The sequence below is a fragment of the Giraffa tippelskirchi genome, chromosome 4 (genome assembly GCF_054371585.1).
Source record: "Giraffa tippelskirchi isolate mGirTip1 chromosome 4, T2T-mGirTip1v1.2.pri, whole genome shotgun sequence".
NCBI classification, from domain to species: domain Eukaryota; kingdom Metazoa; phylum Chordata; class Mammalia; order Artiodactyla; family Giraffidae; genus Giraffa; species Giraffa tippelskirchi.
In genome coordinates, this window is record NC_137278.1 from 175,634,284 (window position 1) to 175,646,689 (window position 12,406).

Genomic DNA, 12,406 nt, shown 5'->3' on the forward strand with positions numbered 1-12,406 from the left:
AGCCATGAAATTAAAAGACGCTTACTCCTTGGAAGGAAGGTTATGGCCAACCTAGATAGCATATTTAAAAGCAGAGACATTACTTTGCCAACAGAAGTCCGTCTAGTCAAGGGTATGGTTTTTCCAGTGGTCATGTATGGATGTGAGAGTTGGACGGTGAAGAAAGCTGAGCACTGAAGAATTGATGCTTTTGAACTGTGGTGTTGGAGAAGACTCTTGAGAGTCCCGTGGACTGCAAGGAGATCCAATCAATCCATCGTAAAAGAGATCAATCCTGTGTGTTCATTGGAAGGTCTGATGTTGAAGCTGAAACTCCAATACTTTGGCCACCTCGTGCGAAGGGTTGACTCATTGGAAAAGACCCTAATGCTGGGTAGGATTGGGGGCAGGAGGAGAAGGGGACGACAGAGGATGAGATGGTTGGATGGCATCACTGACTCAATGGACACGGGTTTGGGTAAACTCCGGGAGTTGGTGATGGACAGAGAGGCCTGGCGTGCTGCAATTCATGGGGTCACAAAGAGTCGGACACGACTGAGCGACTGAACTGGAACTGGTATATAAAAAAGCATTCATGAAATAAGTCAGTGATACTCCTTGAAAAAAATCCAGCCTTAATTCCTTCCTCATGTTAATCTTTTAGCTTTTAGTGAAGCAGAGATTTCCCTCTGACTCTGACAGACACAACATAATTCGTCCTACTAAAATGAGAATTACATCTAGAAGGTCTATGTGTATTAATTATATAAACAAATGTCATCCCTACTGAGGTGTCTTTGGCCTCTGGTTTTCTCAACCCATCTTTGGAACGGGATAGCACTATTGAGTGATAAAGTTCCATTGAGTGACACAAAAGTTGTTTTTTGGAGTTGTTGAAATAACTCTGTGTGGGTGGTCTGCTTCAGAGCATTTGAGGGCTGGAACATTTCCAAATGTGTTTACTCAGCACACGGAAGTATCATCTACCATAGCTGAAGTTAAGTTTCACAGGGTTGGATGAGACCAATGGTTAAGACACAGGGCATTGGAGACCACTGACATGAGTCCAACTCCTAGATCCTGTAGTTTACTAGCTGTTGGATTCTGGGCGGATTACCTTTAAGCTTCAGATTCCTCATCTTCCTCTAGGATTGGGAGGCCTCAGGTGGAAAAGTCTTTACAGTAAGTCCCCTACATATGAGTGAGTTCCACTCCAAGAGCATGTTCCTTAAGTCCACTTTTTTGTAAGTCCAACAAAGTTAGCCTAGGTGCCCAACTAGGCCATATAGTACTGTACAGTGATAGGTTTATACTTTTCATGCAAATAATACTTTAAAAAAACACAAAAAATAAATAAGGGAAACACTTTTAATCTTACAGTACCTTGAGAAGTACAGCAGTATAGTACAACAGCTGGCATACAGGGGCTGGCATTGAGTGAACAGGCAAGAAGAGTACTGTCTGGAGGAGGGAGAGAAGGTGGGAGATGGTACTGTACTACTGTTTTTTATATAGTACTATACAGTTGTTTTAAAAGAATAAGAACTAAATATAAATTTAGATATATCTTAGTGATTATATATTAATGTTCCTAAATAGTGGCTTCCCTCATGGCTCAGTGATAAAGAATCCACCTGCCAATGCAGGAGACATGGGTTCGATTCCTGGGTCAGAAAGATTCCCCTGGAGAAGGAAATGGCAATCCACTCCAGTGTTCTTTCCTAGAAAATCCTATGGACAGAGGAGCCTGTCAGGCTACAGTCCATGGGGTTGCAAACAACTGGATATGACTTAGCAAATAGAAAACAACAACAACAACAACAAAAGTGCACAAAAGCACAACCACTTGTGGAGGATGCACACAGTGTACACCAGACATGTGAACTGACTTATGTGATTAGACATGCAAATGCGTGTTTGCATCTTTGAAATTTCACAACTTGAAGGTTCACATGTAGGGGATTTTGTTGTTGTTCAGTCACTAAAATATATCCCACTCCTTGCAACCCCATGGACTGCAGCACATCAAGCTCCACTGTCCTCCATTTGGTGTAGTGGATAGCAATGAATGACAACTAATAACTGCTGGAAACTGACAGCTGTTATTAAGATTTATGTGCCTTTTCCTTGTCACCTTCATTGTTTTCTCTCCTCTTTACCTATTTCCATCCTTCCTACTCATCTTCAATGATAGGATTTTATAAAAATGCTCACTGGAAAATGTGTTTGTAGAACAAAATATATGTAAAGCATCTGAAAGTATTTTCCAGAAAGACAGGGCTTATTTCCAACAAGGAACAATTTTCTCAGCAAATCTTCCTTTCTCCAAAGGTGATCGTTGTTCTGTACTTTCGTCTGTGGATAATGGGAGGATCTATGCCCCTCTTTTCAGAGCAGGATAATCCAGCTTCATTTTCGCCTTACATCCTTACAAGGTCAGTAGAGGTGAATTTTTTTTAACTTTATTTGGTATTTATCTGATTGTTTTAAGTAATCTTAAATGATATATTGGCTTTGCATTTTAAGGAAAGAAAGGTTGTGTTCTAGTCAGGGTGTATGGAAAAAAGAAACCACCGTTTAGACATTTGGAATTCTTTTCAACAAATGGTGCTATTTTGTCAATATTATTATAATTTTGTCATTATTATTCTCATCTTGGTATATGTTTGTTTACTCAATAAGCATTTTATTGAGCACTTAATAATAAATATCTATTGAGTGGCTCATAAGACAAATATTACAGAACAAAGCACTGAGAGGTGTTTAGAGGTTAATTGAACATCATCACTGTTTGTAAGATTGAAATCAGTGGGAAAGTTGAAAGTAACAAACAGAAATCAACAACAGTTTTTGCCAAGATACACTCCGTTGTATATAACCATTTGTCCTTAAGAGATTTAGGATAGTGGTGTAAGAAGTGATGATGACCAGTGGATTTTGTTCATTTTAATTCCTTATCCAACCTGCTGTGATGTACTTCTGAGGCTCTCAGATATAATTTTATTTGATAGTTTTCATAACTTTTCTTCAGGAAAATATTGCTATAATATTTGTACATTAAGGTTATTATTCTAAATTTTCATAGTGTTAAATACTTTTTTAATATCTAATAATTTTCAAATTAGTAACTTACCTTCTCTTTTTTGTGTTTGCAAAGACATAATAAATCTTAAACCTTGGCTGATAGCACATATGTATTTTAGCTTATTTGTATCTCTTAGGTATAGGATATTATTGGATTTTGTTTTTATAAAACCAGGCAGTGATCTCTGTTTTACTTCACTTATTTACTTCATATGTTTTAATTGGTAAATTTCTAGTCTCTGTGCATTTTATGTTTTTCTTTTTTGTTCTTAGTGTTTTCTTCTTTTTAAAGAATATTTTCCATTCAAAAAGGATACCTTCCAATTTGATTGACCCTTTTTTATAGTAAATATTGTGTCACAATTGTTTTCATTACTTGCAATATCTATTTGTATTAAAAAATCTTGAATCTGCTTCAGAAACCATATGGTATACAGCCTTGAGTGTTGACTTATCCCTTTGAGATAATCTAGAGACTTATAAATTGTTGTGTATGTCTTATATTCTTCAAAAACTATTTACTTAGTCCATTTACTAAGCTTGACATCTCTAACCCAGATTTTTGTTAATATTGCAATCTACTTGTCCTTTTTAGGTTTCTCTCACCGGCTTTCAATGTCTCCAGGGTTCCTTGTCTGGGTATTTTTAGCTCATTGATAAATTGTTTCAGGTTCTGCAGCTTTTTCAGTAGCTATTTTCTGCCTTTAAGAGAAAAAAGCAACTTTGACAGATCCTGTTCTTGCTTATGGCTCCATTTCCCTTAGCCCTCTATTGGTCTCCCTCCAGCTTTCTTGTCTGATGAATTTAAGTGGTCATTCTTTATAGTTGGATGTAGCCTATTCATCTGGAGATTGAGCATACCAGTCTCCAAAAGCCCTCACGAAGGAGATAGACAGATGAGAACTAGAACAGATTGCTCTCAACTCACCAACCAATCATTTCATTCGTAGCTCTGTCATCAGCAAACATATGCCTGCCCCACAGTCCTTGGTGTCTGGACAAGGTGCCTTTGGTCTCTGGCTCACTTGTCCTTCTGTCTATACCATCTTAGCTGCCAGAGTGGTCAGGTTGCATTTTTATTCCTGCCAGGGGTAAAAAAAAAAAATTCTTTGGTGGAACCTCTGGCAGAATTAGGATCTTGGGGGCCATCGTTAGCTAGATTCGCCTTTCACTTCCAAGGTATTTACATATGTTTTCTGAGGCATCCGATATACCTTTCATCCGGGACTTTCTGTCTGTGAATCCATCTGAGTTTGGCTAAGTTTATCTCAGTCACTCAGTTGTGTCCAACTCTTTGAGACCCCACAGACTATAGCTGGCCTGGCTCCTCTGTTCCTGGAATTTTTCAGGCAAGAATATTGGAGTGGGTTGCCATTTCCTCCTCCAGAGGATCTTCCCAGTGTCTCCCGCATTGAAGGCAGATTCTTTCCCACTGAGCCACTGGGGAAGCCAAGTGACTCCTCAGGCAATTCTGTTACTATAAAGTGATAGAACAGAATGTCCTAACATCTTTATGTTATTTATCTTTAAAAAAAAACAAAACACATATCTTTCTGTTCTTGTGTTTCACACTTAAAATACACTGGGACATTTCAATAATAGTTGCTATAAATGGCCTTTCACATTCCTCTAAGATAGTTGCATTATAATTGACTCTTTTGAGCATCCAGAAAATTGTCTTTAATACCTTTCCTGAGTAAAGTTTGTACACTGCTTGCATAATTGTTTGACCTCTAGTACAATAGTGATTTGAAACTGGGTTACCTTAGTCTGTTTCCAGTTCTCTTTTTTTCCCCCTTCTCATCAGCTGTACAACTTATCTACGACTTGGCTGGCTCTGTGCGTCTGTCTTTACTAGTTAGAGGATTGTCAGTCAGCTAAGTCTCGTTAATGCTTCACCTCTTTTAGTGGATTTGTAAACTGAATAACTTTTATAGCATCTTTGCTTCCATCTTGCAAGGGTGAAAAGTGAAAATGAAGTCACTCAGTTGTGTCCGACTCTTTGTGACCTTATTGACTGTAGCTCCCCAGACTCCTCCGTCCATGGGATTTTCCAGGCAAGAATACTGGAGTAGGTTGCTATTTCCTTCTCCAGGGTATCTTCCCGACCCAGGGATTGAACTCAGGTCAGGAAGATCCCCTGGAGAAGGGGATCTTAATAACTTTATTATCAGGTGAGAGTTTTCAAACTAGCTTTCTCTTCCCTTAATAATTGTTGAAGTTAATGATTTCAGATAGTTTAAAAAGTATCCTAGAAGCTTTTAAGGGTTACTTGGTCAACTCTTTGTTTTTTGGTTTCTTTCAAATGACTTCTTGTGAATTAAGTTCTGAGATTCCTTCTCTTTTAGATGATCTATTCCCATGTGTTTAGCTAAGAGGAAATACATGCCATTTTCTGCCTAGCAAAACTGAGATTCAAAATCATGGTATACTCATGGGAAACCTTTGTTAAGGAAAAATATCTAAGACTTTGGAAAAGCCAAGCGTGACTGTGACATTCACTGTGATGCAGAACGTTGGCTAACAAACCTAGAGAAATCCAACTTTGGTTGACTTGCTACTTACATTCACTGTGTTTTACAACTCTGTTCACTTAGAATTTTATGTATAGAAATCTGACAGGTGTGATTATTTCTTTTCTCTCTAGTAGAAAGTAAAATCTCAAATGTTAGTTTTTTTGTTTGCATCTAATTTGCCAATCTTATTACTTTTTACTTTTTCATGGACTGTGAAAACTTTTTGAAATTTACTTTATGTAGATACATATATCTTTATGTCTCTGGAGTTCAGTTCAGTTCAGTCTGACTCAGTTCAGTTCTGTTCATTCGCTCAGTCATGTCCGACTCTCTGTGACCCCACGGACTGCAGCACACCAGCCTTTCATGTCCATCACCAACTCCTGGAGCTTGCTCAAACTCATGTCCATCGAGTTGGTGATGCCATCCAACCATCTCATACTCTGTTGTCCCCTTCTCCTCCTGCCTTCAGTCTTTCCCAGCATCAGGGTCCTTTCCAATGAATCAGTTCTTCACATCAGGTGGCCAAAGTATTGGAGCTTCAGCTTCACCGTAGGTCCTTCCAATGAATATTCAGGGCTATATTTCTTATATAAATTCAATTTATATCTGTATTTAATAAGAGCTTTATTGAGATATCATTTACATGCCATACAATTCATCTATCTCCAATGTACAGTTTGGTCATTCTCAGTATATTCACAGAGTTTAGTGCAACCATCATCACAGTCAAATTTAAAACATCTCCCCAGAAAGAAACCTCATATCCATTAGCAGCCGCTTCCCATTTCAGTCCAGTCCTCCAACCCTAGGCAACCACTGATCTATTTTTATCTCTATAGAATTATCTCTGTAGAGTTACTTATTCTGGACATGAACCAGTGGAATTATATGAAATGAGATCTTTCGTGACAGACTTCTTTTACTTAGGAAAATGTGTTGAAGACTCATCATGTTATAGCATACATAGATAAGTTGTTTTTTTTTTTTTTTTATTCTACAGTAGTATGGCTTTGCATGGATATATCACTTTTTATTTTATCATTCATCTGTTGATGGCCTTTTGGGTTGTTTCTACTTTTTAGCTGTTATATATAATGCTGCTCTGAACATTCATGCACAAGTTTTTGTTTGAATATAAGTTTTCATTTCCCTTACATATGTAGCTAGGAATGTAATTGCCAGGTCAGATATGTTAGCACTGTGTTTTACTTTTTGAAGTACTGTGAGACTGTTTACCAAAACAATCTCTACCAGTAGTATATGAGCATTCTGGTTTCTCTACATCCTCTTCAACACTTGTCTTTTTGACAGTCTTTTTGTTGTTGTTGATTTAATTATAGCTCGACAAGTGGTATGAAATGGCATCTTATTGTGGTTTTGATTTGCATTTCCCTAGTGAGAATGACGTAGACAATCTTTATATGTGCATGTTAGCCATTTCAATGTCTTCTTTGGAGAAATGTCTATTCAGATCCTTTGACCAGTTTTTAATAGGGTTATTTATCTTTTTGTTATTGAGTTATAATAGTCTTTATATATTCTAAATGTGATATTTATATTGTCCAGATATATGATTTTTAAACATTTTTTACCTTTCTGTGGGTTGTTGCATCACTTTTTTAATGCACAAAAGATTTTAACTTTGGAGCACAAAAAAAAATGCTTTGAAGCACAAAAGATTTTAACTTTGATGAAATCCAATTTATCTAGTTTTTTGTTGTTGTTCCTTATGCTTTTGCTGTTATATCTAAGAAAGTTTTTGCCTAACTCAAATTCTTTTTTAAATTGGCTTTGTTAAGTATCTGATTCCCTAATTAATATATTATGTAAATTTTTAGTCTTTGCTGTGTGTACAGGATTATGTTTTTAATATTTTTAAATTGTACTTTGATATAGTTTATGTTAACAGCAGTTCAGAGGTCATTTAGAATTTGGCTGTATATTTTTGACCTTTGGGTGTATCCAGTCAACAAGATAGATCCATATAGAGTAGATTATTATTTACCATATGCTGCCAACAAACCCTTAATCTTTTTCCTTTTCATTTTATCCCAAGCATTCAGATTGTTTAGGGATCATATTAACTGTCAGGAATTCTGTGACTGATCAATGACTTTTCCAATCTGTAATTGAGATTGTATGGATCAGCTAAATGACAGGACATTGAATCGTACATGTTTCTGCTTTTGACTTGAGAAGAAAAATATCATTATAAGTTGAAGAACAGGGAGAATATTGTATTTTGATTGCCCAACTTTCTCTTGACAAGCAAGTTTAAGAAAATTTTGGCTTCCCATCCCACGTGGAATTTCTATTGTAAGACGAGCTAGAAGTTTTCACCGGAGGTGGAAGGAAGTGAATGGAGACAAAAGCCATGTACCAGAACAGAGACAACAAAACAAAACAGGTTAGCGATTTGGGACACCTGAGATTAAAAAGTTTTGAAGTTGGATTTGAATGTAGAAAGGGGCTAAAGCCTAGGATTGCAGGTGAGTTTAGAGTAGAAGTCCCAAATTAAAGTATTAAACCAAGAACAAGTGTGTGTGGGGAGAGGTGGCGAGTGGGCCTGATGGCCAGGGTGATTACGTAGATCTGTGGTGTCTACTACTAGAACCATGTGAAGCTACCAGCTAGTCTGAATTGAGATCTGATTTAAGTATAAATCAAATACACACAAGATTTTGAAGACAAAATCCTATAAGAATGATAAGATGCAAAACATCTCATTAATAGTTTTATATTGATTATATCCCATTAAATATATACATATTTAAATGATATTTTGAATATATTCTTAAAACAAAATATACTATTAAATTAATTTGGCATGTTAATTTTCTCTTTTTATCATAGCTAATAAAACGTTGAAAATATGCACACTTTATTATATTTCTATTGGATAGCACTGGCCTAGAACAAGCACTGGGGTTCTCGGCCTAGCTCTTAGAAGGACGGATAGGTTGGTGAGTGGAGTTATACACAGCCTACTCTGCAGCCTTCCTCTGCCTCTGATTTGGCTGTTTTCCTCTAATCTGCCAACATCTGTTTTAGTCAGCTGATTCTGAGTGGTGGCAATTTCGCACTCTACGTTTTGGTGTCAAGACTGACTTAGTCCCATCTGAAAAAGAAGTCCTTTACGGACCAAGACTATGGGTGCTTATGTCACTTCTTATAAATTATAATACCACCCAAATTTATGCCCTGACTACAGCTGTCTTGGGCTTTATGATTTTACTCCAGCCAGCTTGCCAAACCTGCATGCATCTCAAAAACACTTGTGAATCATGTTGAAACATCAGTGCTCCGGTCTGGTACCCGAAGATTCTGCTTCTGTGGTTATGGTGGACTCACATTTGAGGAGTGATGGAGTAGGTCTCTGAGCAGCTTGTTCTGTCAGAGAATTGTCATTTAGCACAGGATTTACTCATATGTTTACATGTGTCTCTTTAGAAATGTGGTGCTTTGACTTTCAATTTTGTAACTTAACACACTTTTGTAAATCTTGGATTAAAAATAAAAACAAAAACCTGAGTTAAGTAAGGCTTCCGCATAGGGCTGCAGCCTGCAGAAGAGATAACATTGTTTTCACCATTAAGGCACCTGCCTGCTGCCTAGTAACTGGTTTTCTATTTTACTTGATTCAAAGGAGACAGAACATAAAGCAGTATATCCTTAGCCGAAGAACTATGGCCTTTCTAATATTGAAAATAGTTGTCTTTCAAATCCAGAAAACAGATAAAATTGGATTTTTTAGTGAATTTAAGGCCCCCTATCATCATCATGTTTTTTTCATGAGATGTGATTCTGGATAAGCAGGTGAAATATATCTGTTTAGGTGGGTAGATGTGTTTCTGCTGCTCAGCTATACAAGAAAAAGCATGTATTATTTTGTAGGAAGACATTAAGATATGAAATAATGAGATGAAGATAGAAGTCAATATCATCCTTCAAAAGAAGCTTTTTTTTCTGTCTCCATTTTTAGTTGGTAATTTCAAACAGGCATGAAACCTTAGGTTTTGATAGTTACAGCCTTAGTGCACTATGCCTTACCGTGTTTATAGCCCTCTAAGTCCCTAACATGGGGACTAATAATATACTCTGAACAAGTGAAATTTTAAGTTATTTTTAAAAACAAAACAACTGCGTGCTTAAAGAGAGGTAGGCAAAAGGCGTGGCTCTGTTCTTGCTTCAACAACTAGCAGTGTCTCCATACATGAAATGAAACTGAAGTTATTCTGATTTTTAAAGCAATAGTCGCTGAAGTAGAATGAATATGAGAATCACCCTGGGAAGTATGCTAAAAAAAAGACTTTCTGCTTCAGGTTGCAGAAATTCTGTTTGAATAGGGATAACATTGGGTGAGATAATTCTGTATTTGATCAGCACCTTTGTGGTGGTGGTGGGGTGAGGTGTTACTCTTGAAATCTTCAGGTATGAAACTGTGTGCCCTGTGACTAAAGAGCTCTCTACACAGTGGGTGCTGTCCCATCATATATTTTGTATTATGTTTTTAGAAAAATGGCTTGGAGATGAAAGAGATGATCAAAGTCACTGAGTGTAGTTTCCCCAACTGAAATGACACTGTGTCATAGTAATTCCTGTAATTTTTCTTGGACCCTGGGAATGAAGGGGAGAGAAACAAGGAAGAGGAAAGAGGAGGGAGTCAGAAGGGGAGCCTGTGGACTAGGGAGTGGGGTTGAAAATGCTGGATCACTTATTGACACTTTTCTGCTTCAAGAAAAAATATAATCCTTTAAATTTACTTATTGTGTTAACGTTATAAGATTAAATCTTGAGAAGCTGCTAAAAATTAGAGAGGAATCTTCTATTTTTTGCTAACAATGGAACATAAAGGCAAAAATTGCCTTCATAATGAGCAAAATGCCAAAGCCGAGCTTTTAATTTATGGATTCTGTTTCTTGCTGTGTGATGCTCTGACAAACATTTCCATCAGTTCAGGCATCTGTTTGCTGTGCTATAGAGAAGACTACATGCTGGTTTTAAGTTTGTCAACCCTGCTTCGACTAAAAGTTAATGGCTTGGATTTTTTGGTACACAAACTCAGGTTCTTCCAGGTGGCACTGTCCAAGGAATAAGTCAGAATCTCAGGCAGGTATTTCTCCATGAAATACCAGTGTTTGACAATCATGTTTCCATTCAATTTTCTGCATTATACGTGGGCCAGAAAACCCTGCCTAGCATGCAGGGTCTCCAGAGGGTCTCTTGCAGTGACCTGAACAATCTGCCTCTCTATGGCTGTTTCCCTCGCTGCAAGAATGAAGGTAACACTCACCTCATAGAGAATGAGCTGGGATCAAATAATCCTTATATGCAAGCACTAGAAGATGCTGTACATGCTTAAAGTATGTTCAGTGTAACTGGATATAGTTCACTAGCAGACCACCAGGATTCTGTGTGGAATACGGAACCTGCGCCTGATGTAAGATCAGCAGCTCACCTGCAGGTTGTTGACATCTGCTGTTTACACCTGTGCTCAATGAGAAGAAAGTATGTTGGTCTGAAATAAAGACGTTAAATGGTTTATAGAGAGAAACAGACTCTAGGTAAGAAATGAACCCAGTATTTACTTTGCAGAAGGAATTACTTAATTTTTTGCAGATAAATGAATAAGAAATTGTTACTGACAGCCTTGGATGTTGAAATTCATGTTTTCTGCTCTGAGGAGACTGTCTCTGTTAATAAGATAATCGTATTAATGGCGCATTAAAAAGACCAAAGAGACTTAGTGACATTTCAGATTCACTTTATATAGTTTTTCATGTAACAGGAATTCTCATTTGAACTATATTTATTGCAGTTTAATGCAAAATAAGGAAAAGGAAGCCTAGCCTAGTTTTATGATGATGCTATGTGACATGTGAGGGGAGTGAGTGCCTTTACTCAGATTCTTCTCACTCCTGGGTGGTGTCCCAGGATCCAGCTTTGCACAAGGTGCTAAGGGGGCCACAAGAGGGTGGAATCTTCAGCCTGTGCCCTTTAGCTACAAGCCTGAACAACTAGAAGCCTAGCAGGCATGGTTGCCTCAGGTCAAAATAAAATTATCAAATTTAAATATTTCTAGATTTTTAGGCATGATTTCACTATCAGACTAATTTCTTAAGACCTGTTTCTTTAAAGAGCTGGGTGCTGGGGAAATAACTATCAATAAGACTCAGCTCTGTCCCTGAGAAGCTTCTGTTTCAGTGGGAAGTCAGGCATGTTAACAGGAAGTTACAGGAGATGTGTACGCCCCGAGGCTGCGGGCACTCACCTAGGGGACTCCAGCCTGGCCCTGGAAGGGGGCAGTGACAAGGAACACTTGTCAGGAGAAGTGACATCTTCACTGGGACCTGAAGGATCAGGAGTTAGGGTTCAGCCAACCTGTGAGAGTTGATTCCAAGAGATGAGGTGACCCAATCAGGTGCTGGTCTCAGGACTTTGAAACCTAAGAGTGAGGCAATTGGCCACGAAGACTGAAGTGACAGGTGTGTGAAGGCAAGAGGACAGGAGAGCTGGGCAACCCTGATGGCCACACCCAGCCTCAGTTATGAGAAGCATGAATGAGGAGCACAGGAGCAGAGGGAGGAGGTGGAGCAAAGACTGAGAGAAGCAGGGCAGCTGTGAAGAAGGCCTGGGGCCTAGAGAGGAGCCTACCTTGTAGCCGCTTGGTTCTGGTTCCTAAAAAGTCTGGTTTTATTCTTAATTTCTGGTCTTTGATTCTTACAAGGATTGTCTAGCACTTTCTACTCTGTTGACACCAAGGAGCTAGGGGGTGAGGGCCATAGACAAGCTTCTACCCCAGCCATTCAGCCGGGCTTGCCTTG

General features: G+C 38.2%; 1 protein-coding gene across 5 annotated transcripts in view; it reads left to right on the forward strand.

The window, feature by feature from the left end:
- Positions 1–12,406, forward strand: part of TMTC1 (transmembrane O-mannosyltransferase targeting cadherins 1) — a 297,505-nt gene that overhangs the window by 132,865 nt on the left and 152,234 nt on the right. For 4 of the 5 annotated variants that reach the window (XM_081591728.1, XM_081591729.1, XM_081591730.1 and 1 more), the window contains one exon: positions 2,311–2,414. The exons of the other annotated variant lie outside the window; for it this stretch is intronic. In XM_081591728.1, the coding sequence (XP_081447854.1) occupies positions 2,311–2,414 (104 nt within the window). The remainder of the gene's footprint in view (positions 1–2,310; positions 2,415–12,406) is intronic. 5 annotated transcript variants of the gene reach the window in all.